The sequence below is a fragment of the Cebidichthys violaceus genome, unplaced genomic scaffold (assembly GCF_023349555.1).
Source record: "Cebidichthys violaceus isolate CVI_PGR_0920_01 unplaced genomic scaffold, fCebVio1.0.p SCAF_7, whole genome shotgun sequence".
Classification (NCBI taxonomy): domain Eukaryota; kingdom Metazoa; phylum Chordata; class Actinopteri; order Perciformes; family Stichaeidae; genus Cebidichthys; species Cebidichthys violaceus.
The window spans coordinates 6135498-6162309 of NW_027176927.1; the positions used below are offsets into that span (position 1 = coordinate 6135498).

A 26812-nucleotide genomic window follows, 5' to 3' on the forward strand; every position below is an offset into this window, starting at 1 on the left:
GTGTGATTGTTTAATTTATTATGTCTTTAATTGATTAGGTTTTAGTCAGTGATTTTACTAAAATCACTAACGGTAACTGTTTGGTACCTTTTTGCAGCTGAGATAGCTCACATTTCAAATATGGAAGAATTAAAAAGACTTTGTAAGTAACTATTATTAATTCGGCAAAATTGTCAATTGACTAATTTAATTAATCAGTCACTGATTCTACCTGGTCACATGTATGCCTTTCCATTTCATCCTATTCTCTATTCATTCGTTTCATTTTGTTTATTTTATCATTTATTTTCTGTTTAGTAGTTTAGATATGTAGTTCGTCAAATAAATATTTCATTTATAAAAAACTTGATCATTTGATTTGTATATGAAATAATAGGGCCACACCTTTATAAGAACTCTGTAGCAACCCTGAGATTAACATTTAATTGATAAATATCAAATTCTGAAGTATAAGTCCCTGTATTTTATATATATATATATATTAAAACTGCTGAAAATGTAATCTTATGTTAAATTCTGTTAGTCAAACTAAGCTAAGTACCATCATTCTTTAATACTAATTTATGGGTTTATGAATCATTATTTAATTTCTAATAATAGTTAAATAAATTAAATTATGAATGAGTTATTTATTAAATTTGCTACAAGCAACAATGCTGCACAGTGTGTTCCTACAGTAGAGCAATTAAAAAAGTCTGAAAACCACAAGGCGAGAAATAGGATATTATGTGATCATCAAGCTCAGTAATAATCTTATTGCTACTCATAAATTGACTTGAGCACTTGCACATGTTCTTTCTCTTTTGGTAAATTAAACTATGATCAGCTCGTCAAACGTCCCAGAGGGGGAGTGTACTGGGAGCATGCTCACAAAGATAAAAATAAAACGAATCCAGCATTTAATTCTGCTGATAAATAAGACGGCTACTCCCATAAACGAATAGAGGAGATAACAGGCTTGGCACATCATCTTATTTTGGGTGAAAGCGCAGTCTCTTATTCTCTGGTAATGTGTTTTCTACTTATGCCCCCTTCTGGTCAGAAGATGGATGTGCGCTCTCATTTCTGTGGCATTTTTGTATAGAATCATTCAAAGTGAGATTTTTGTGTATATTAATCATTACAACTCAATTTCTTCACACATACAAACACATACACACTTAACAAATCACATCAGCACATTTAGTATGATACTTTTTATTTTAACTTAAAAAGAGAGTGGATCAAAAACAGGATTCAATAAATTAGAAATAAATATAATTGCTGTAATAATTAATACATACATTATAATTACTCGATTGCAAGAGTCTGACAGAAACAGGCCCTCAAAAAGTTTTCTCTAGAAAATTCTAAAATCAAAATATTGCAACCCACTCAAACCCCTTCTCCCAATAAACAAAATAATTGATAAATTAGTAAATAAATAAAAAATAGCTCAAATATTAAAACCTCCCGAATAAAAGTGCAATCCCCCCTCCCCCAAGTTTCACCTAAAATCTAAGTAGAAATTTAAAATAGGTTAGTGATTTCCCATTTTACAATTTGGAATGTAATATCCCTTTATGAGGATGATGATGTTACTAGTGGTAATAATAATAATAATAATAATAATAATAATAATAATAATAATAATAATAATAATAATAATGTCGCTGTGTCCTGTTCAGTGTTTATCTAAAGTAGTATTCTTTTTGCATTTTTTTCTTGTTTTTTAAATGCTGCTCTTTGTAAACTAAATTATTTACAGGTCATTAGGATTTTCTCCAAAGTCTCTCTCTAACCTACTCATTTAGTCATCTTTTTTGTATTTTCTTTCTTTTTTTTTATTATGAAACATCGGCCCCTCTATATTTGTCATGGTATAGACATGTTAAAGTCTATTGAAGTGATATATCAGCATTTTTCATCAGAATCTTCCATACACGCTCAGTCTGAGTTGTCTTAACGTACTAAACACCCTGTTGTCAAACTTCACACAGACCACGGTCAAACCGAACTTTTGGTTGTATGGGTAAGATTACTGACTGGTGTGAACCGTGTGTATTTTGTGAGTGTCTGCGGGCGTGTGTGTGTGTGTGTGTGTGTGTGTGGTTGTGCACTTTATGTACATTTGTATATCAGCCTTGTACCGTTCGAGCTTCAGCGTTGCGAGCGCATGTGTATTCATGTGAGTGTGTGTCAGTGTGTTTGGCTGCACTCCCCGGACGCTCAAAGGTAGCGGACAGTCTGAAAGCGCTATGAACCCTGGGATTCCACCTCGGCTGGACTCTGAAAGGTCACCTGTGAGGGGACGGAGAGTTTTGGGGGTAGAGGGAGCGATACAGAAACAAGGAGGAAGGGACAGAGAAGGAGGGAGAACATGTTAGAAAGCAGAGTTAAAAATAAACTGGAGTTCCATGTTTCTGTCTGATCTTTACATCTTGTCAAACATGCTCCTCCCATCAAACAAAACTCTTGTCGGCACGACTTGAACTGCTTTCATACATCTGGCAGCAAACTGCACCTAAGGGTGCTCCTAGCTCGTCTTTGTTTCAGTTTCATCGCGGTGAGTTTAAACAAGAAGGCATCATTCTCAGTTGTAAAGCTTTGTCTTTCAACAGCAATAAATCATGGTGCTTTAACACATACACACACAGTGTCTGGATCATGCAACTCAATACAGTGAAAAATAAAACATTATTCATGTCCTTGTGTGATTTGGAAGTGTGCGTCTGGGGGTTATGCATATTTGTGAAGCTCCATATGTGTTCATGTGTGTGTCCTTATGAGCATGTGCTGCACTCATGTGCCTTGAATCATGGCAAGCAAACACTACTACCGTCATGCATCACTCTCTGGCATTTGCAGTATAGAAATTCTGGGTGATAATTTTGTATCTGACGGATGTGGGGACATGGTGGTGGGTATCCACGCGGATTTGTTATATAAAACTTTGTCTAGAAATAGAAACAGGATCCTTTATTTATAATGTGTGCTGCCGTGTGACAGTGCGTCCACACACTGGTCTAACAGCAGCTACACATTTTCTAGTCTTTGGTTAAGGTTGTGGGTTTGTGGAGGTTTGAATTTACCTCAAACAAAATATATCCTCTATTCTCTCTTTATTATATTTCTCCCAGAATTCCTATAGTTGAGGGCTGTTCTCCAATAAGCAAGAGGCACTTGTTTTTCCACCATAACAACCACATACCCTTTACCTCAAAACACGAGCTAGAAGGACAGAGAGGGGAGGAGGTTGGGAAGAGGAGAAGCAAAGACAGAGTTTGACAGAGAAAAGGGGGGACAAGTAGGAGGAGAAAAGTGGATCAAAAGAGAAGGACGAGGGGAGAAGTGAAGGGGAGAGGGAGGAAACACCACAAATGCACCGATAGGAGATATAAAAGAGACCAAGAAAGAGAAACAAAGGAGCAAAAGACTAAAGTGCCACATCAAACAGAGTAACTAATCAGAATCCAGAAATATAAAACTCAGCCTATCAGAGTACAGCTCAACAAAATGCATGCTCGCCCAAAAATAGTGTGCTTTTGTCATAAAACTTTCCATTCCATCCTAACCTGTGTGGACCAGTTTGTAGCCTTATTTAAACGTCTAGGTTCAGTACTGCATAATGATTTCAAGACTTCTTGACCCACATGGCCTGTCATTGTTGTATGTTGCATAATATCATAATGACATGTTACGTTTGCCATTAAAATAATGTCATATTTTGCAGTAAACTGTCATGCTGTTCTACATTTCTCCACCAGTCCACTATATGGAAACCTCTGGAAAACCTCTGTTTGCAGACACCAATACAACAAGGATTATGCACTCCTGCATTACACACTAACAGTGTAAAACAGACACATTACCCAAACAAGTTGTTCAAATAATAAAATGACACCAAACAGAACACTACAGAAACTGATCAAAAACAAAGCTGCAAAGAAAATAACAAGCGTTGCTGTAGAATTTATCAAATGACTATACAATGAATATCAAATATCCAATTAAATCAATTGATTCTGAGTACGGTCCTGGCTAGAGACAGTTATTGATCAGTATGTGCACAGGTCAATACAAAATAAAGTCACAATGCACCAAACACAGTCTGTGGTCACTACAGCAACAGGACATGCAGGTCAACGCATGGCTGGTTGCTCGAGGTGACAGAACAAAAAATTTGCCAAGGGCAACCAACACAGTCAATCAATCGCCACAGCAACCCAAACACAGGCCAACCAATCAACTTACAACAATGCGAGAGGAAGGGGGGGTCAGGGCTTTATCGGTCACTAGGCAACCTTTGCCATAGCGATGGGGTCCTGGTGAATTATGATTGGACGGAAGGATCTTGGGTGAGGTAAGTTGCCGTTTCAGGAAAAAGATCAAAACAGCAGGAAAGAAAATAAATAAGGAAAACAATATTTTAGTATTTTAGTTGTTTTCATATGAGTAACCCAACGTAGTATATTCACTGTTATGTCATGTTAAGCTCTTTCTTTTTTAACTTTGTACCATCAATTAGCATTGCAGTGTCAAAGCTAACGCTACGTTCTCCAGGTTTGTTCTTTCTCTCTCTGGCTCCCCCAACATACAACACCTCCTCACTCACCACCTCACCTCTCTTTATGTCTTCTTCCTCCTCTCAGTTGTCACTCAGTATGGGCGGTTGGCATCTTTGGGCCTTTTCAGCTGCACTTTCAGTCTTTTCATGCCGATCTGGAAGCCATTCATGGCCTGAATGGCGGCCTGAGCGCTGGCTGGATTGTCAAAACTCACAAATCCTGGAAAGAGAGAGAGAAAATGAAAAGTTGTTGATCGTGCCTTTGTCTCAACTTAACCAAGATATCAGATTCAAACAGACACGATATCTTATGCTCCACAAAGTCACCCAGTCTTTGGCACTTGTCCTTTCCTTTCCTTTCTCTGCTCTCCCCCTTCCCTCCTTCCCTCCCTCTTTCTCCCCGTCTGTGTGTCTCACCGAAGCACTTGCTCTGGTTGGTGGCCCGGTCAACAAACACCTTCGCCGAGATGACATTGCCAAAGGGCAGGAACATCTGCAGCATCTCAGAGTCACTGAACTCCTGAGGCAGGTGGTAGATGAAGATGTTACAGCCCTCTGGACCTAAAACACACACACACACACACACACACACACACACACACACACACACACACACACACACACACACACACACACACACACACACACACACACACATTAGTGGGATAAATTATCTCAGGCTGTGAAAACCTTGTGATAAACAACTTTAAATAAGATCATTGTGGGTGTGGCCCCAGACAGTAAAAGAAGTCACATCACCTTCTCTCTGCTGCTGTTGCTGGGGCTGCTGGTGTTGCTGGGCAACCAGTGTTGGCTGCTGGGGGAACGGCTGCCCGACCAATCCGTAGGCAGCAGGATACGCCGCTATTGGGAGAGACGGTAACAAAATTCTGATTGGGTAAAAACAACAGGTGGCAACATGGCAGTGTCCAATAGAATCATTTGGTTTGAAACTGAAACGTCTCCTGCTGAAGGTGAAAACTATTAAATGTAACACTTGAACGGAGCAAGACACAACAACAATGACATTGTTGGTCTGAGTCTGGTGCGCACACATTACAGCCCCCCTCCCCCATTTTACTCCATAAGTGTGAATCATGTATTCGGATGGTGTAAAGGTATCATTAGCTGTATTACATTTACAGGCCATTAATGTGTGTCACTGAAATCGGATAAATCATAACAAAATGAATTGCCCTTGAAATTCTTCCACCCTTGAGACGACGGCGGTCACACTGAAAGCAGACACCTGACCTTCCTTGTTCCCTATTTACATGTATTCTGACTCAACCTACTGCATGAGCTGCCTTACTGAACCGGAAGGGATTTCTTTAAAGCAATATACAAGTATTTTAACATTGGGGATTTTCATATTTCTATCTATATACCATCCCAACCCACAGTGGGACATTCATCAAGTTTTTTGGTCACCTGTCGGTACACTTACACCAACCTGTGTAGTGTTGCATGCCTGCATACGCCTGCTGTAGGGGGTCCAGGGCCGGACTCTGAGCTGTAGAGACACAAAATAGAAAAACAGTGAGAATGAAAACAAGACAAACCATGGGATCATACATCTCAGATTTCCCTTCGTTTGAGTCTCAATTGCAATAGTCTTTAAGTCTGTATGCTTCCTAGATATTTTTGTTATTTAAATACCTTAATATTTGGTGCTATATTTAAAACACTTGATCAGGCCGTCAATATGCCTATTGACCCCAACCCTCTGACAGCCCTGTTTGGTCTCCCACCGTATATGCCCTCCACAACAAAGCATGTCATTTACTATTCTGTTGTGCGCTCTTTTTAAATGGAAACCTCCCATTCTACACACAACAGATTCATACAGGAAATCATAAAGCTAGAAAAATTAAGATTTTCAGTAAAAGAGTAATGCAAGTTCTTCTCTCTCATTTATTAATCAATTTATTTTTGTGTGTTGTTTATTTGTAATAGTATTTATTTATTTACGTGTTATATACTTTTTTCTTTGAGTGACCATAACCAATTTTAAAAAAGACAAACAAAAAAACCTTGATATGCGTGAACGCCATTGGTGTATAGTGCTTCTGTTGCTTGTTGTCCATTGGTGGTTGGCAGACTGCTGTAACCGTTCACTCCTAACGGTGGAGGGAGAGCTGGCACAGGCGTTCCTGCCATAGTTGGTGGAGTGTTTGTACCTACAGATGGAGATCACATTCAAACCACTATATTCTACACAATACAGCTCCTGTGCATGTGTCTGAGCATATACAAGTTAAGTATGCATGGCATGCGAGTGTGCATGTGTGTGTGAGCCTACCCGAGGACGGCGTGAGGGGTGTGATGGGTGTGGCAATGATTCCGTTGGCATTGAGCGCCGCCATCTGCTGCATCTGTACGGCGGCAACTGTTGCAACAGGAGACAAGTACGCTGACTGGGCAACCAGGGCCTGCTGTTGGACAAGCTGTAGACAGGAAATGGAAAGACAGAGAGAAAGAGGAAGGGGATGGAGAAAAAGAGGGGGATGGAGGGAGAAAGAGGGGAAACAGTGAGAGAGAAAGAAGACAAAGAGACAGTAAAGAGGATATGGGGAAAAGAGAGAGGGAGAAACAAAGAGAAAAGGAAGGGGCAGGGAGAGGGAGTGATGGAGGAACAGATGAATAGAGATCTAATTACAAGGCCATTATGTCTCGAGTCAGTGGGTTAATGGTTGTGTGTTGCGGGAAAGCTAATGCCAGATGACGTATGTTCTGTTGTCTGGGTAATGACATTAGCCCCAATTAGACCACTGATAGCCTCTTCAAACTTATTACATCCTTTCATAAGCACAGCACTCGTCTTATAAACTTAGTGTGTGTATATGTGCGTGGAGTGCTTTGTGCATCCGTGCACTGCTTGCCTGTGCGTTGACCGCCTGTGTGTAGGCATTGTAGGCGGGGAAGTTGAGGGTCATGGGGCTGAAGATGCCGAGTTGGGAGGCCACCTGCTGCATCCTCCTCAGCCCCCGCTCCTTCTCTGTGTCGGCAAACTTCACCACCAGACTGGACGACGCTCCCTGTGAACCAAATTGAGTAAGTTTTCAACTGCAATTAAAAGTACTGTTACATGTTATCCACTTTATGTGTTAATGGGACTGGGCTCCATGTTTATTAATTCATTCATTTTCTCTATCCACTTAATCCTTTTACGATTCACATGGGGCTTGGGCCTATCCCAGCATCTTGATGACACCCAGGACAGCACCAAAGAAGACAGATGATTACATTACTTACATTATGACCTACAGAAAATTCAAACTGTCCCATGTGACTCGTGCAGATGTCTTTGTGTGTGTTTGCCTTGTGTGTGTGTGTGTGTGTGTGTGTGTGTGTGTTGAAAGGGTTTCTTTCTAATGTGAAGCATGCAACTTACGGGCATTGTGCGGCTTCCATGCAAGCTGTTGATGGCAGCCTGGGCTTCAGAATGTCCTTGGAATTTTACAAAAGCGCACCCTGTAACAAACCAGAGTTAGCTACAGCACACAAGCTATATTAATTATCATTATATAAGCATATGTACTGTATGTGTTTACCTTTGCTGGTGCCGTCAGGTCCTCTCAACACAGTACACTCGTCTATGCTGCCAAAGGGCTCAAACAGTCTTCTGACATCCTCATCACTCTGTTGCTTTCCCAGCATGCCCACAAACAACTTCCTGTCCTCTGAGAGACCAATAATGTGGAAAAAAGGAGAGGAAATGATAAGAATCAACTTAATTTACCTTTAACTGGTCACACCTATGTTGATCAAACAATAGAAGTTGTTATTAGAAATGGAAGCTACCGCATTTGTCCACCAGGGAGCAGTATTGACTACGGATATGGGTAATGAGATAGAATAGTGGAAAGAATGTGATTTGAATGTGCATTTGTGTGTAAATGTGTATGTATTTAGCACCCTGGTGACTACTTTTCATCTCTATCTGATCCAGCTTGACACCTACCCTTCTGTGTGTCACACTGAAACCTTTGTGTGTGTGTGTGTGTGTGTGTGTGTGTGTGTGTGTGTGTGTGTCTGTGTGTGTGTGTTTGTGTAACTATGTTTAGGTACTTGTCTCACCTCCTCTGCCCTCGCTGTCAGCTGGTTTCACCTGGATTGGCCGATTCATCTGTGGAACAAACAAAAAGGAACATCAACACAGATGGTCAACACAAACAAGCCTCTCTCCATTTGTCTTATCCCAGGACATGTCTTTAGGATGGACTCCACTTAACAGTTGTGAAACAATACAATAGTGACATATAGCATAGCAAGTAGTTATGTTGACAAATTCTTTTGTTACAGAGGCTTTTGAGTAAAAAAAATTTAACTTTAATTACAGTACTGACAGTGTGTGTGTGTGTGTGTGTGTGTGTGTGTGTGTGTGTGTGTGTGTGTGTGTGTGTGTGTTTTAGTCACTGATAAATCAAGTTTAGCAGGTGGCAGGTGTGTCTGAACTCCCAGTCTGCTGGGACAACCTTAAAATCTCTAATTTCTCTCTCTCTCTCACACACACACACACACACACACACACACACACACACACACACACACACACACACACACACACACACACACAGAATGGAGAAGGGATTGAGAAGTGACGAGATTAAGAATGCAGGCCAGTTGATCTGGATTACAGAAGAACTACGGATTAGATGAGGGACAAGAGTAGATTGAGAAAGAGAGAAGAGGAGGAGGGGGGGGATGAGATGACAAGTGTGTGAAGCGAACAGGCGCAGTCAGCTAAAAATAAAAGGATGGAGATCGAGAGTCAGGCCTGGGGGACCTCGACAGACTTTGACCGACTGAAAGGGCAGGTGGAGGCCAAAAGGAACCCATGGAGTGAATGGAAATGCTGGAAAAAAAGAAGCATTACATGAGGAGTGACACACAGAGAGATGGAAAGTAGGAGGATGAAAGCAAAGCTGCCCCTCAGAGGATGATTCAAAAAGAATAGAAAGAGAAAGAGGGGGAGGAGGGAGGAGCGGGGCGTGATTCAGTCGTGACTTCCTCAGTCTAAAAATTGTCACGACTACAGAGATCCATCGCCTTGAGTGCTAATGCATGCATGCAAGCATACACATGTTGTGAATGGCCCTACCATGCATACACTATCGTCAGACACACAGGGTTTATCACACACAGACATGCACACATACACACACACAGTGCTTAGTCATAGCACTGAGGCAATGAGACAGAGTGTTAATGCCAGAGGGATGCGGTGGGGGAGGAGAAGGGCTGCAGAATGATGGGGATGAAAAGAGAGAAGAAGCACAAGGAATGGAGAAAGGAAGAAAAATCCAGACGAGGAAAGGTTTGAAGGAGGGAGTGACATCAATACACAAAGCAAAAGCCAAAAAGAGAAGAAGAAAACAACATGCTTGTGGGGTAGACACACCTATTTTCTGATCCAAGCTTTGAAATAAAAGCAAACCATCGCACATTTTTGGAATAAACATCCTTATCAGACAGGCTCAGATTTAAAGTTCCTCACTCAGTGTACAATGTACTATAATCATTGCTTTGCCTCACTGTCACTCAAAAAGTGATTTGTAGCAATAGTGGTTGAATTAGATGTATTTTGCATGTATGACAGGAAGGAGAAAAACTCAGAGGGAAGAACAGAGGATGAGAAAAAGGGGACGGGTGGGGACAGAGAGGAGGAGGAGGGGAAAGGGAGGGGTTGAGGAGGAAGAAGGGAGAGAGAGGTCCCAGTGGGGTGTTAAGGCAATGTAATGAAGCTGGTAATTGAGGAGAGGGCAAAGCAGAGAGAGAGAGACTGATCCATACATTTGATTAATCAGCTCTTAGCTGTCACCACAAAGCTATTGATTAAGGCAAGGCCATCACACACAATCAGAGGCACAAACCCACACAGATGCAAACACATCTGTACACGCGCACACACACACACACACACACACACACACACAGTGGTCTGCAGAGGAAGGAAAAATGTACATTTGTAACCCGCACCTTTATTGACTCGAAATCTCGACATAAACATGAAGCTACAGACAGTGGCCTTGGATTCAAACTGTCAATCCATCCATCCATCCCTCCATCCAACCCTCTATCCATCCATCCATCCATCCATCAAACCCTCTATCCCCCCATCCATCCATCATATTCCAGTCCTGGTGCTATCGCTATCCATCCACGCTGCCATCCATCTCGCACTATCAACTCATCGATCAGTCCCGTCTTGTTCATTGATTTTGGGCCTGTGTTGTAGAGCAGGCTTGATTGTAGCAAGATTTGTGTACACTAACCCTTCCTTTATCCTTTTATCCATCCATCACCTCCTCCACTGCTTCCTTCATTAGCCCCATTCAAGCTCATCCTTGTGACTGTAAAACAGACTGAACAGAAGAACCTAATGATTCCCGACTAAAGCTTATCAATCAAGGCTTATCAATCGGTTTCTTAGGAAGTGTTCACTGGAACTGACCTTTTGGTGATTTAAAGGAACCACGTATATTAAGCTCTTATGATGCATTGGAAAAAGACGGATGGAGATGGAGGAAAAAGCCAGAGAATCAGCAGATGAGAGGTGCACACTGCCGTGCACAATGGCATCGGAAAATTGGCATGGCAACCGGCTCGTTGTCATGGCAATCGTATGACGGCACACTGGGTAGGTAAACAAGGATGCTGGTTGCCAAGGGTGACTGCTGTGCTCTTGGGGTAAACAAAGAATGTGTGGCGGAGAGTGCTCTGCTGGCTTCACACTATCCTCCTCGACATCTTCGACCACCCTTTTCATTGCTCTTTGAGTTGATGAAACAAGGGAGGAGTGAGCATCGAGGAAAAAACGTATGAGAACAAGGAAATGAACAGGACAGAAGATTTATGAGAGTGATGTAGAGATGTGGGCAGTATCCAGAGGGAGGTAGTGAGTGTGATTTGGCTCTGAGGGAAAAGGTTGAGGGAACAGAATCTATATTGTAGAAAGAGTAATTAAAATTCCCTCGAGCCTGAGAGAAAAATGCAAATAAAGTACAGTCCCTGCTCATCAGTCACACTGTACTCCACTCATTCCTCTTCCTTCACTCCAACACACATGAACAGCCACACGCTCCTTTTCAAGTAAAATCATCCTCTAATTACTCACGTTCCCATTAAGACTTAATTAACAGTAACCATCTGCAAGCGTGCGCACGTATACGAGGAGCCGGCTTCCTACTGTAGTGAGGTTTGATCCGTCCTGCTGAATACTAAGAAGCAACCGTTCTCTATCTCTGAGGGAAGGGAAATTCATATGTGAGCGACAGCGCGGCGATGCATGAGGGAGAGATATGTGATGTATGATCGTGTGTGAGCTCGCATGACCACTCGCACTCAGTGGAGGCTCGTCCACGGCCACGCATGAATAAACCCTGCATGCAAAAACAGCTCTATTTGCATGTTGTGGTGCCAAAACAAATACGCACACAGTGTATACTCACATATGTGCACACACACGCACACACACACACATACACTACACTTTTCCCCACACCCAGAGCACCCGCCCTTTTGCATACGCAGAAACAAACATCCTACAAACATACAGTTAATCTTGCTCCCCGCAGTAACGCAGAGAGGATTATGCCAGGATTAGGGGATATTAAATCCTCGGATTATCCAATCAAATCGTATTCTACCCCCTCCCCCACACACGCAAAATCAGTGGAACAAACCATTGCGCCACATCATGAGGGTAGGAGGTAGCGTGCATATCTAAATGTGTGTGTGTGTGTGTGTGTGTGTGTGTGTGTGTGTACACGCACTAACATGGAACAAAGTAGTGTTGAACCAATGTTATCATTACGGCAATTGTGTCCGCTCCAAATGTCCCCGCAAACAAAAAAGTCAAATTGATAACAGACAATAGGGTGTGTGTGTGTGTGTGTGTGTGTGTGTGTGTGTGTGTGTGTGCACAGACACACAAACACTCCTCATATCTATCTTCCTCACACACACCCTTCCCCCCTTCAATCTCCCTCTGGAACACTCCATCCACACAATTTAAGATGTCCATTTTCCAGAGTGCACAAGAAAAGAAAACTATTTTTATCCCTTCTCCACGATCTAGCATTATTTCTCCCTCTTAACTCATCCCCCCGTTCTCGATTCCCCTCTTTCCACTCTCAACTCCATAATCCGTCTATATACCCTTCCTGATGACATGGGCACATCACTGCTTTTCTTTTTATCTTTTTCCATCCGTTCCCTAATTTTTTTCTCTTGCCTATACTCTATCTCATTCACTTCCTCCTACTTGCGTTGCTCCTACTCTCTCTCAATTTTCTCTCCATCTTTGCTGTAACTGCAAACTCTTCATCATCAGTATAGTAAACCCTTATGTTGATTGGGCAAAAACAAAATTGAGCTAAATAGCAGGACTCTTCACCCCATATGTGTCTCTCTTAAAATATATATTTTAACATAAAACTACATGACTGTTTAATATAATTCTTCCTTGATTTTGAGCTACACGGCCGCAAGTAATCCAGTAAAAGACAGAAAGATACGACATATCGTGATCACCAAATACCAAAGTAACAGAATCCCATTATCGGTGATTCATCAGCTCCATTGCATGCCTCATCTGTGTGTTTCAGTGTGTTTATATAGATACATTATATCTTTATGTATATATTCAGTGTGTTTATATAGATACATTATATCTTTATAAATATATACTGTATATTCAGTGTGTTTATATAGATACATTATATCTTTATAAATATATATATTCAGTGTGTTTATATAGATACATTATATCTTTATGTATATATTCAGTGTGTTTATATAGATACATTATATCTTTATAAATATATATATTCAGTGTGTTTATATAGATACATTATATCTTTATGTATATATTCAGTGTGTTTATATAGATATTGTAGCAACACTCTGACTCCCTGATGACACTCAGTTCACGGCTCTCGTTCACCGCTGGGTGAAAAACATTGAGATGTGAGAAACTAGAGTGATTGAGCGGGAAGATGGAGCAGCTCCTGCCCACCTCTGTCTCCTCTCTCTCTCTTTTTCTCTCTCTCTCCCTCTATCGCACCACGTTAGGCTTTGCATCCCCCAGGTTACCTAGCAACCTGGCATCTCTGCTCAGCACTGTTGCCTGGCAACGGGGGCCTGCAACCATAATAATACAAGCTCCTGAGCGGCCCATCCCCCCTGCTCTCATCCCTCTTTCCTCTGTCTATCTCATTCCATTCTTCACACCTGAGAAGTCTGCCCTCCTTCTCTTCCACTCAATACTTTATCTGGCTGTTAACCCTTCATCACCCTCTCTACTGGAGCATGGATTACCAACATATTCACCTCCGTCTCTCTCCCTCGCTTTTCTGCCTTCATCGCTCTCCATAGTAATGGTATCAAACCATGCATAAAGCAGAACTAACTACCCTGTTGATCCCTATAATATTATGCTGTTTTTTATCAAACATTTCTGCATGCAGCAGTGGAGCACTCACTGAAATTTGATCCTTTGGATTTAGTCCAACATAATCCACACAGCACTAGCGGATAACTGTTAGACCTATGCACTTGGACACTCTTTCTATTTTAGGGAGTGTAAGTCCTTTGGGAAATGAGCTGGTAAATTAAAAAGGCTGCTCAAAGCCATACAAATTTATGATTGCAAAAAAATCTCATATTCAGCGAGATTACATTCAATACAGCGCCAGTGACACATTTCTGGATGCTCAGATAGTTACAGCGTTAGGAAGGATTCCCGTAGAATTTAGAAAAGACAAATATGCAAATATCCTGTATGTTATTAAGAAGGCATAATCAAAGGAGAAAATAACCTAATATTACCATTTATTTTTGTGCACACCATGAGTAAAACCAATTTATACTGGGGTGTTTTTTTTATTTGATTTGAAATTACTTGCTTCTGTCATTGAGGAACAACTCATAAGGCATACTTACAATTTCTAAAACTCACTTTACTTTACAGATAATTGGCTGATCAGTCTCTTAAGAGCACTCTAACGCCTGAATCAAGTAATGTTTAGATTGCCTCTCCTGTTGCTGTTCTACTGACTCTCTATGAATTGACATATATTCCTCATGATATTTTCTATTAAGGTCAAATAAAGTGGCATAAAATGGAGAAAATACTTTTTTTGTGTGTTAATATTGTCATAAGTCATGCACTAAATACACAGGCCACTGGCTGTATATATACCTAAAATTAAATGTCTAGCCTATCAATTGGAAGTTATACTCAAATCTAGTTAATTTTTTTTATATCAACCTCACCTATACACCTTAAAATGTAACAAACCATGCACAGAAAGTAGAGAAGTATCCACAATCTTACATTCAATAACTAAAAAATGTGCTTCAACATACAAATTAAATGAGCAGAACAAAACCTCAGGTTGTTTATCCGAAAACCTCATTTATGTGCATCATTAAAACAAGGCTTAACTGGCTCATTTACAAACCATCACACACACACAAGCCCAGTGGTCTTCTGTTGACAGAGCACTGTGGAGTGTGGGGATCTACAATAGTGTCATTTGGTCTACAAAGCTTCAGCTCTGGCCTGTGGTCAGTGTGAAAAGAACATTATTGAGACAGCAGGTTGGAGTGTGGTTAGAGAGGAGACCTCAGAGCCGAGGTCACACCCCAGGTGCAACTTAAGTCCCGTCATCCCTCTTTCTTGCCTAATCACATACACACACATATATAGACACACACACACACATATGCACACACACACACACACACACACACACACACACACACACACACACACACACACAGCAGTGGCCCCTTGTGACAGATGTCTCTGTTTAAACTGACAGAAGTGCGCCCTGACTCCCTCCCACTCCTCCACCACCCAGAAAACCCCTTTTCTTCCACACCACCCGCCTGCCCCTTCCTCCACGCTCATTATGGCAAACTTTTGTCTTGTTTCCGCCTTCTCTCCGACCCGACGTACTCTGCTCCTCCCCTGTCTCACCCTACCCCCATCCCTGTCTATACGACCCTATTCATGCCAAACCTCTTGATGGCCCTCCTCAACCCCCTTCATTCAGACGAATTCACACACACACACTCATTCACCCCCATTGTAGTGGCCCTGCTCCATACATCCAGCTTAGTGCAGACATATAAATATTGCATGTGGAGACAAGGTGTCTGGATGCAGGTTTTAGTCTCACATGGGCAGTGTGAACATCATCCTTGGCTTTTTATGATGGCAGAGGATTTTATTTTTGTTGCTTTATTTAAAGTCCAGGGGCAGTTGAGTACATGCATGCAGTTTGGTAGCGACATGTACAGAAAACAGCATCAGCGTAGCTTAAGATGGCTCTTGGGAAAGGAAATGAAAGGGTGAAAGTTACAGTAAGTGATGTAAAGAATGAGTGATGCTTGCCATATGATCTGGCACTGGAAGTCAGTGACACCGCTCAATGATCAAAGCCCGACCCAAGATCTGGGCATCTGTTAAGCATGCTACATTTAAGTGATTTTTTGGCACACTCCGCTTTCTGGCACTTGTTTTCATCCTTAATAATCCCTAAAAAACCCAAATACATAAATGAAAGACATCCCGCCGTGTACTTAATAATCAGTCAAATTAAACTATTTGCATCAGTCGGTGTGAGGCATCTATATTTAATGTCACATTTAAATATAAGGATTTTATATAAAAGAATATAATCATCACCATAAGTGTGCATCTTGCAATAAACCGTGTGTGAGTCCATGGATTTAAATGGTCACATTAAAGCTGCCCATGCAGTGCTTCGCTCCACATTTGAAGCTTTAAGTTGCGGGAACAAAGCAGCACGTCCAGCATCAGATGCAATAATGATGGAAGATAATTGCAACTAAACAGCTCTTTTCAATCTGTGAATGTGGAAACTAGGCCCTGCAGATTTGTTGTAGCTGGCTGGATTTACAAAACAGATGGTGTGTGATATGGACTCAACTCAACTTTGGGCTACTTTAGGGCTCAGCATCTAAGAACACAGAATTGGCAGTGAACAGTCACGTAACCTGGTAATTATATGTCCACACAAACATGATCATATTGGCCAAGACACAAATGTTCCTCTGTGTGTGTGTGTGTGTGTGTGTGTGTGTGTGTGTGTGTGTGTGTGTGTGTGTGTGTGTGTGTGTCTGTGTGTCAGGCCTTAGAGAGGCAGGTGCTCTCCAGGGTCAGACTTTTATGAGGCTATGATTAGATTCTGTCTCAATTTTGTGGTGAAATATGAGGCAGACACTCTTTCTGTCCATGTTGCATGCACAAATGCAGATGTACATGAAGCACACACATACACACAGTTAAGACTTTTGTTTAAAACAAACAAGCTAAATCTCTCTTGGTTTTAGCTGTACACAACTCACACCAACACCCCTCTACTCTGTATCCCTCTCTCTGGCTCCTCCTCTTTCTCTTTACTTCTTTCATACGCGCACACACACACACACACACACACACACACACACACACACACACACACACTTTTTTTTCTACACCTGTCCCTCTACTCCCTTCCCATCCCACACACAGTGAGGATAAAAATAGAGAAACAGCATGAGGGAGGGGGGGAGCGATACACATCACAAACCCCATCAGGCGGGGAGAGATAGAGGCAGAGGGATGGCAGAGAGGGAAGAGACGAGAGGAAATGAAAGAGAGAGAGAGAGAGAGAGAGAGAGAGAGAGAGAGAGAGAGAGAGAGAGAGAGAGTGAGAGTGGGAGCTGGGGTCTGTTCTGAATTGAAAGTGCAGCAGTAAGCAGTGAAGGGGAATAGTAAACAGTGCTGCTGACCACATAAATATGCTAAATTAGCCTACAAAGTCGCCCTAGTGGATAATTGCTCATCATAGCTTTGCCCTATAGGGAGGCTGCCTGCCAGGCATCTCAGATTCCACATGGAAACACACAGAACGTACACAACATGCACACAGTACACGTCCTGAGAGGGTCTGACAAACATCAACCACAAGGATGGGATGATGGACTCAAGAAAAGAGTGTGTCTAATCCTCCCAGTCATTCTCTCAGCACTACGAACATACTAAGCAATTTTGAAATGTGAACCAAAATCTCATGTTTCAACATATAGTGGGCTTTCCTTTTAGAATTACGTGACACATCGCTAACTGTAAAGCAGCAGCGCGGGCATCTCTACTGATCTGCTGCACCTTGAAGGAACCCAGTTGAGTTCATACTGTGCACGAAAAGAAATATGTTTTCAGCCCTGGGACATAAATAAAAAATTCTCTCTCTCTCTCCCTCCCGTTATGTTGGCATGATCCAGCTGTAACCCTGAACCTATTCCAATTTATCAGCCAAGGATACATTTATACATATACATTTAATCAATATCCCTATTACAAACTTTTATTATATTTTTTATGCACGTATCGATCCTCTGCTGTATCAGTTATTGTTAACTACTTGTCCTGTGGTTCTTCTTCTGCCTTTTTAATAATTCATTAGGCATCAAGTGTGTCATGGGAAGTACAATGTGTGTGTATGAGTGTGTGTGTGTGTTTGTGTGTCTGTGTGGGTGAAGGCTGCAGTTTGGCTCTAATCAAAGAACAGGGAGCAAAGTGCTGCCTGGAGAGCAGTGAAGCATGACAACACACACCTGGTAAGCTGCTTATCACACTTTAATTTCACCTACACTGAGGTCTGCGGATGCCAGCGTGACCAAACAGATGTGTGCAAGTGTGTTTGTGTGTGTGTGTGTGTGTGTGTGTGTGTGTGTGATCGTGTACATACATATGTGTGTGTGTGTGTGTGTGTGTGTGTGTGTGTGTGTGTGTGTGTGTGTGTGTGTGTGTGTGTGTGTGTGTGTGTATGAACACTTGTGTTTGAAGTAGAACAAAGATAAAGGGAGTGATAAACGCAGAGAGAAAAGAGAGTTAAATGGAGGGAGAGATATCAACGGCAGAGAACAAAAGGAAAAGATAAGGGAGGAAATACAGTGGTAGTAGGATTGGGAGAGATAGAGCGATAGATAGAGAGGGGGAGAGTGAGGTTAAAATCTGAACAGCCCGGAGAGAAGAGTGGCCTTAGAGAGACTGGGGAAGGGTGGAGATTAGGATAAAGGAAGGATGGGTTTTTGTATGAATGATTACTGTAAATGTTGTGTTATCAGGAGTACAACATATAGCTGTTCCCCTTTTACTAAAATATAGACAAACTGTCATATATAAGCTTGAGATGTGAACAAAAATCATTTTAAAGTGGCCAAAATAAGTTTACTACAGATAAGTAATTACAAAAACAGCATGTCAAACGAATGATGCCGTAATAATGACAAATACAACTGCATAATACATAAAAAATGAAAATTCTTTAGGCAAACGTTCCCTTCACCATCCCCCTGTCTCCACTCTTTTCACAGCTCTGAAACCAGTCACAACGAATTTGTTGACGAGAGGTTGAGCACTGACCTCTGACCTTGGACACACGCCGTCGGCCTACTGCCACCAACCCTCTCTAGCAATAAGACAATAGCATGTAGTACAACATATGTGTCCAATGTAAATATCATGTATGTAGATGTCATTAAAAAAGTATATTAAATACATGGCCACAACTGCCTAATGGCTATTTACTTGCATATTTGTCCTGTTCACGCATTTAGCAATATTAGTCGTGCTTTTTTAAGCATCATCAAGGTAACACCAAACATTTATAGGAATATATTTTTACCTGGCTGAATATTTTCCTCATTGTTCACATTTGGTGCAAATTTCCAAGTGCAAATTAGCACTGATGTGCGACAGCTCAACACGAGCTCTTTCGTGTGGATGCGTCCCAGTGGAAATCTCCGTAGCACATCTAATACACCAAAACATCTGTGTGCTACAGTGGGACTTGCTAGTGGTTCCACTGTTCAATGTCTGCCACTGTGACTAATATAATGTAACTCTCTCCCTCTCTTCATCTCATGCTCCCTCTGTGCTTCTCGTTCCCTCTCTGTGTCCAAATTAAACACAAGGCGCAGGAAACTCTGATAAGGCCATCTGTTCATCTCTCTCTCTCTCTCTCTCTCTCTCTCTCTCTCAATCCCTCTATCCTTTCCCTCATTTTCCAATCTGACAGTCGACTGCCCCCGCTGAAGCTAGCGGGGGACATTTGAGGTATAGTTTATCTGCAACTCTCTCTGTGTTTGCCTTCCTTGCTTTCATTCCTCTACTGGCTGGATGGAACCGTTAAATCAGCGTTAAATCACATCAGTGAGTGACAGACAGACGCAGCAAAGAGCACCATGTAGCATTGGACTTGTCACCAAACTTTTTAATTGCTTGGCCATGGTGTGAGAGAAACACATCTGTATCGGTGTGTGATGATACAGCTCTATTGAAGTTGTATGAGGTGCCTGACGTTCCACCAGCATCCGCAATTAAGAGCAAACCCCAAGATTCAAGACTACAATATCCGCGCACACACACCTCAGCCCCCCCTTTGCCCCACGGTGAGCCCAGGATCTGACTATGAAAATGAGTTTGTGAGAAACTAATCATGCAGCTTAACAAGTGGAGCCGGGGAAGAAGGGGAGAAGGGGGGAGGAGAGGGGAGGAGACAGGGGTGTGAAACGGTCAAAAGGGTCAACTAATCAAGAGGAGGGGAAATGAGACGAGGGGTAGAGGAACTGTGAGGGGTTGGAAGGGGAGAGAGAGGGAGAGAGAGAGAGAGAGAGAGAGAGAGAGAGAGAGAGAGAGAGAGAGAGAGAGAGAGAGAGAGAGAGAGAGGGACTGACGTTGAGAGGAGGACTTAGAAGAAGGGTTACCATAAATGACTGTGAAATGAGAATCCGAGGAGGAAGCGTGAGCGTGCAGTGAGGGGGGGAAAAAACGAGTAAAAGACAGCAGGAAGGGAAAAGCGGGGATGAAAGAGGGATGCCATGAAGAGATTTTAGAGAGGGAAAAGGAGCGAGCGATGGAAAGGGTTGAGGGTAGTGGAGAGAACATTCTGTAATATTCTACTGGTGCAGAGAAACTGGGGGACGTGAGGGGAGGAGTTGAACAGAGGACAGACGGGATTTGAGGGAGAAAGAAAAAAAAAAGAGAGAAAATGGAAAACATGGAGAGAAAAATAAAAAGGAGGAATAAGGAAGAGATGAAAAAGCAATTCTTGGGGAAAGAAAATAATGAGACAATGGAGGCTGTTTGAAAAGGAGAGCGACAATCGTCTGAAGTCATTTCTAAATCCTGTCAAAGAAGGCCATAGACAGGGAGGGGGAGGATGACACACACACAGACAGGTAGTGGAAAGTGATAGCAAAGCTAAACCGTAGAGAGGATACAGGGAGGGGAGCTCAAATACAGCCACCGAAATAATGCCTTGGAATTATTTGGAGAAATAAGATTTAGATTTATCCTTTAAGAAACTCAAGCAATAGTCAACATACCGGAGGGGTTTGTTTGTGGGAATGCATCAGGAAATATTTGTGAGTGATTTGAATAAAGGGAAGGAAAAACTGTGTATACATATAGCATCTATTTATTCATCAACCAATTCACTGAACTCTGAGATAAACATGCTGTAATTAAGGTCTTCAATGAAGCATTTTTCATATTCTTGAGAGTAAGACTTTTGGCTCAAAGTATAGGTAGAAAATCTGTTCCATATACACCTCAAGGGGAAAGCAGGACACTCTAAATGGATGATGGCCACATGCGGAAACAGTGATGTTGCTCATTGCCAGTCAAGGCTTATTAAAAAGCCCAGCACACGACAGCCACACCCTCAATACAGCACGTCTTCCTCAAGGGTTTGTGGTGATTCTGACTGTTTCGTGACGGCTCTTAAGTACATCTCTACCGCTAATGAGCATCCTCTCTGCAAATGTTTCCTCCACGTGTCCAGATTATTCATCATAATTTATCTGGAAATTCACTGCAGCTGTGACGAGGCGATTTTCGATGTCATCAACAGGAAAGGATAATAGTAAAAACAAACACTGGAGAGGGTGAGAGGAATGAGTCGTGAGTCAAAGGACAAAAGGCAGCACGAGAGAGAGGAACGAGACACATAGCAGACAGCGGAGAGGTGATTTTCGCAGAGAGGTCAGACTCCTTAGCAGAGCCCTAATTGGATTAATGTCATTATAACATGCTGTGTTCGTACGTGTCAGTGTGTGCGTACAGAGGCATTTCCAAGCTGCATGATTACAACATGTATGTATGTATGCAGGGATTTGTGTTTGTGTGAGAACATTTCCCCTCCCCCAAAAGCCTTTTCTTCAGGCTCTCCTCCGACTATTTTCTCAAAGAGATCTTATCAACACCCCGGCTTGCAGAGAAGGTGCAGGAGCTGAAATTCCGATTAGTGGCTGAGCGACGGTAAGATAGTGAGAACGGCTCAGCGACGATGAAGGTGCATTCACTATTCTGTTATAACTGCTGCAAATCAGAGTTTAGATAAGGCTGGGGAAATGTCATCTCTACAAAAAAAGCGTCCCATACTTTAAAAACCCCTCTCTCTTGGCTGGGTAGTAGTGCACACTACTTTTGGTGTAAAAAAAAAAAAAAGAAAATCTTCCAAAACAGCCACTGTAAAAATCTGTTTTTTAACTGCAGTGGAAACCAGGTCAGAGAGAGAAAAAAAGAGAGAGAGGGAGCGACAGAGAGGTACGGCCTACGAGACAGACACACATCTCGCACAGTGGCCCATCCATAATGAACAGTGTCCTATACCGCTGCCCGGCCACAGCGCACCATCTCTCAACAAGAGAGACCGAGGGAGACTAGGACGAGACAAAGGGGAATGGACACATTAATTACACACACTCTCTAGGCGGGAGCTATCACCGGAGGCTAACAGGGAGGCCGACAGAGAGATGGAGAGACAGAGAGAGAGAGACAGAGAAATGGAGATGATTATGCTCACAGAGTACCCTACGTGTCTCCGGTGAGAGGGAGTGTTTGTCCTTCGCAGCAAGACGCCTGCTGGCTGCTGAGTTATGTCACAGTGTTACTAATGGGAGCTGAACCTCCAGCAGAACAGACACACGCTGATCTGAGGCCACTGTGTGTGTGTGTGTGTGTGTGTGTGTGTGTGTGTGTGTGTGTGTGTGCGTGTGTGTATACAAGGTAGCGTCTGTGCATGTAGGTGGGGGGGAAGGGGCTTTTTTGATATGAGTGTATGTGCAAGCTTGTGTTTATTGCTGCATAAGTGTGAAGTGTGTACTGTTTTGGGGATGGGGATGGGGATGTGTGTGAGAGTGTGTGTGTGTGTGTGTGTGTGTGTGTGTGTGTGTGTGTGTGTATGTGATGTGCACTTACCCCTGGTAGCGTTTTCTGCTCGTGTAGAGCGCTCTGGGCTTTCAGTGCTGACTCTCTTGCACAGTACGTCAGAAACGCACATCCTGTCAGAGAGAGAGAGAGAGACAGGGCAAGAGAGAGGAAGAAGGGAAAGGAGTAAAGGTAGAAAAGGTCAGCGAGCAGCTCTAATATCTGTCATTCTCTATCTCTGTCTCTGTATCACCCCCCTACCAAAACACACACAGCCACACCATTTAAATCATTTAAATGTCTCCTTTTCTGATGCCTTCCCTGAGTATATGTCACCTACTCTGATTGATCACGAGGCCAACTGCGAGACGGTTAAAAAACATATACATATATATATATATATATATATATATATATATATATATATATACATATATATACATATATTTAAATTCATGCACTGTAATTAAACTTGACAACACCATGATGATGCACTCTAGAGCAGAGAAGGACACTCCACGGCACGGCACATTGCAGAACGGCACGGCACGAGTCAGCACACATGACAGCACCACAGACGTGTGTGTGTGTGTGTGTGTGGGGGGGGGGGGGGGGGCTAACAAGGCCTCACAGGCTGGGCACAGTCAGGTTTCCTGCCCCTAAAACCAACCACTATATGCATGCCTCACGATCACTCCAAATACACTCCCTCTGTTGTCCTATGTGCTGTACCTGTGTCTGTGTGTGTGAGAGGGAGGGGTAGGTAGCAGAGCTGGCTGGCCAGAGCTGTTTACTACACCTGTCACCAGCACTAAGACAACAAGATTAGCAGCAGGTTAGCTTTCCGGCGGCATCTCAAGACAGACTAACGTATATAGATTCAAAGTAAAGGAGAGAAGATTCGACGATTAGGATGGAAACATTCGCACATGAGTGGACATACATCTGAAGAACAGAGAGTGACTCACCATAATGACACACACACACACACACACACACACACACACACACACACACACACACACACACACACACACACACACACATATGCATGCATCTTATGGTCCATCTCATTGCTTTTAAGAGGGGCTTACTGTGGCTGTGGGAATTCTCAAAACAACAGATTCTTTCCCCTGTGTCACCAAGGCTTACAGGCCCATTACACTGATTGGAGCATACAGCCTAATCTGGTTCATAACACACAGGACCCCAGGTCATTGTGAGTGTATGTGTGTGTGCGTTTGCTACCGTTTATTACCTATCTATTGTTAGATGAGGCCGTTATTTAAAGCCTCCTAATTATTAACACGATTAGAAGTCTCCCAACCATGTACTATATGACGCCTTTATATCTGGCACAGGCATACTAGCCGACTCTGTTCTCCCCGTCTTCATGATCTCACGTTGTTAACAGGAGATGGAGACGAGAGGAGGTGTGACCGTTTCCATGGTGACATGTGACTCAGCGCAGGAGAACCCACCCATATATCTGGCTTCCTGTCACACATTTATCTATCTGGTATCTATCTGTCCGTCTATGTTAAAGTTGTATTATGCAAAGACCTACCTTTGTGCATGCCTGTGTATTTGTCCTTAATCACAGTGAGCTCATAGATCTTGCCAAACTGCTCAAAGATGGGCTTGAGGTCCTTCTCTTCCAGATTCCGGGGAATCTGCCCCACGAACAGCTTGATGGCGTCGGCCTCCTTCATCGGGACAGAGTGGAGAGGAGGACTGGGTGTAGCAGGGGGCTATAGGGGGGGGCAAACAGATCAGGAGCAGGTATCCCTGGAGAGGAGCAACCGATGCTGGATGAGTCTTTGGGTTACAGCCCAAGAAGTCGACAAATACACAATAATAATCCTAAAAATATTTTGCATTTCATATTCTTATGCTATGTCTGTGGTATAAGTAATAATGAATTTGTAATTTTTACACATTGTAGACTTTAAAACTCCTTGTATCACAATAAAATGAGTAGTATTCCCTTGGGGGCTTTTACTTATAATAATTGTAATGTTTTGATTTAAAAAAAAAAATAAGAATACAAAAAAAAATTCTGAATCAACTTTCTTATTTGAATATGCTCTTAGGATAGAAAATGTGTGCCTCAAGTATTTAAAATACATATATAAATTATTTGCGTGACCATTTTGAGTATTTATTGTCTAGCCTGATGACAAAGGGCTCCAGTAGCTTCTGGTAAAACAATTATGCAAATGTTAATTAGCCAATCAAAAAACAATAATGGGACTTTCCCCCCCTTCCCTTCAAATTATATGAATATATATATCGAAAATATATCTGTGAGCATTCATTACCTTTTGGTGGATAAGCAGCGTTCTGGATCCCTACAAATAAAATAAAAAAAGAGAGGAAACAGCATGATTGGGGGTAAATCATGGAGCGGTTTCTTTGTTTAGCCAGCTGTAGGTTACAGCATGTAGGATGTCATGGGGCTCCCTGGCTCTTTGTCCGATCCCCCCTCAATGTACACATACACATACAAACACACGCGCGCGCGCGCGCACGCACGCACGCACGCACGCACGCACGCACACACCGGAACAAAACAACACAGATAAATATACAGGCTGAATACATCAAAGAGCTCTTACCGTGTTCAGATGATGCTGTTCAGAGTGTTTCCTGTGCCGATCAGAAACTAAAGAGTGATGCTCTCTGTTGGGTCCCCGTTGTTGTCCTCACCGCTCTCTCTCTCAGTCCCGTCCTCCTTCCTTTCCTTTCCTCCCCTCTCTCTCTCTCTCTCTCTCTCTCTCTCTCTCTCTCTCTCTCTCTCTGGATGCTCTTCGCTCTTTGTGCCTGCCGAACTCTCCCTCTCCTCCTCCTCCTCCTCCTCTTCCGTGTACAGATACTAGAGGCTCGGTTGTGTTTTTAACAAGCCCCCCCCCCTCCGGTGTTCCCGGTCTGGAGGTCTGGAGTTGGCAGAGAGTCCTCGCAGGTGAGTCCAAAACCACAGCTCGTCACCGGTGGTCCCGCAGAAATATTACCAACCTCACGACTCTCAAAATCCAGAGTGGACGTCCGGCTAGTTAGTTACAACTTTCACCTAAACCCCACTCTTAATACCTATTTAATTACAAAGTGATAACAGGCTAACCAGTCGCAACAGTTAGTCTTTTTCAGTCTCGCGCTTATTTGTTCCAACCGTTAATCGAGGTGATTCCTACTATCTATTCTTGCTATTTTCTATTTTCTTGTTGCGTCTCACCCGTTCAACGGCTGGATGGCTTTTCACGTCCAATGCCGGTATCTCCTCTCCTCTCGTTCTCTCCCTCCCCCTCCTCCTCGCATCAAAGCGGTTGCAAGCGTGTGACGTAACTCCCAGGGACCGTCAACAAATATGTCTGCCTCACTCATACGAAAAATAAAATAAAAGGTGTCCCCCCCCCCCCCCCCCCCTCACTCACTCAGTTACTTTTACGTCTGCACTTGTTAAAGTCAGTGTTATATGTACTGTTTTATTATTATATTCGTGTAATTATCACAGGTATTAGTAGTGTTTTTAAACCCTTAGGTTTGCTTGTGAAACTTTTTTTACACGATGCCTAGGCGAGACCGTGCGCGAAGCCGCCTATTGTTCTAGCCGCGAGCTCTGGCCTTGGTGCTGAAACGATGCCTCTTGACGTGAAGCCGAAGCGCGCCACCGCCGCCGACGAGCACGCAGTCACGACTACTACAGCTGTTCACGCCCGAGTCCGAAATCACGCTCACACCCACACAGAGTAAAATGTGTGACAGAGAGAAGGAGAGATCGCTCGGGGTTGGAGTTGGCCTACTTTACAGCCTGTACTTTGAAAAAACCGGCCGACATTGGGCTATTTCACTATGGTATAAAATCAGGCAGCGTCCAATTTGAATGCTAAACAAACTAACACATGACACAATTTCCCAGAAATTATCTTTGATGCGTGCGTGCGTGCAGATAATCTTGGAAGGGGGGATATATGAGTGAAAAGAGAGAGTCATAGGGTTCATGGTAATTTACTCCAAAAGGTCACCATCTGCCT

The 26812-nt window shown here is 42.8% G+C and overlaps 1 protein-coding gene across 8 annotated transcripts; it reads right to left on the reverse strand.

The window, feature by feature from the left end:
- Window positions 1-1194: 1194 nt before the first annotated feature.
- LOC137890898 (CUGBP Elav-like family member 3) lies at window positions 1195-26070 on the reverse strand. Of its 8 annotated transcripts, XR_011105318.1 has the most exons (16): window positions 25400-26070; window positions 25103-25132; window positions 24349-24569; window positions 22833-22915; window positions 8625-8675; window positions 8101-8236; window positions 7941-8020; window positions 7429-7584; window positions 6849-6993; window positions 6580-6726; window positions 5994-6059; window positions 5306-5410; window positions 4964-5107; window positions 4603-4766; window positions 4234-4332; window positions 1195-2280 (listed from the first exon to the last, which is right to left on the reverse strand). XR_011105318.1 is itself a non-coding variant. In XM_068735225.1 (15 exons), exons 3-14 carry the CDS (start codon window positions 24491-24493, stop codon window positions 4639-4641), a joined length of 1386 nt encoding a protein of 461 aa, XP_068591326.1. In that variant the 5' UTR covers window positions 24494-24532; window positions 25103-25132; window positions 25400-26070; the 3' UTR covers window positions 1195-2280; window positions 4603-4638. The 8 variants fall into 8 exon arrangements, 7 of the variants coding, with proteins under 7 accessions (XP_068591326.1, XP_068591325.1, XP_068591331.1 ...); XM_068735225.1 differs by lacking the exon at window positions 4234-4332 and having other exon boundaries at window positions 24349-24532; XM_068735224.1 differs by lacking the exon at window positions 4234-4332.
- Between the last annotated feature and the right edge of the window lie 742 nt (window positions 26071-26812).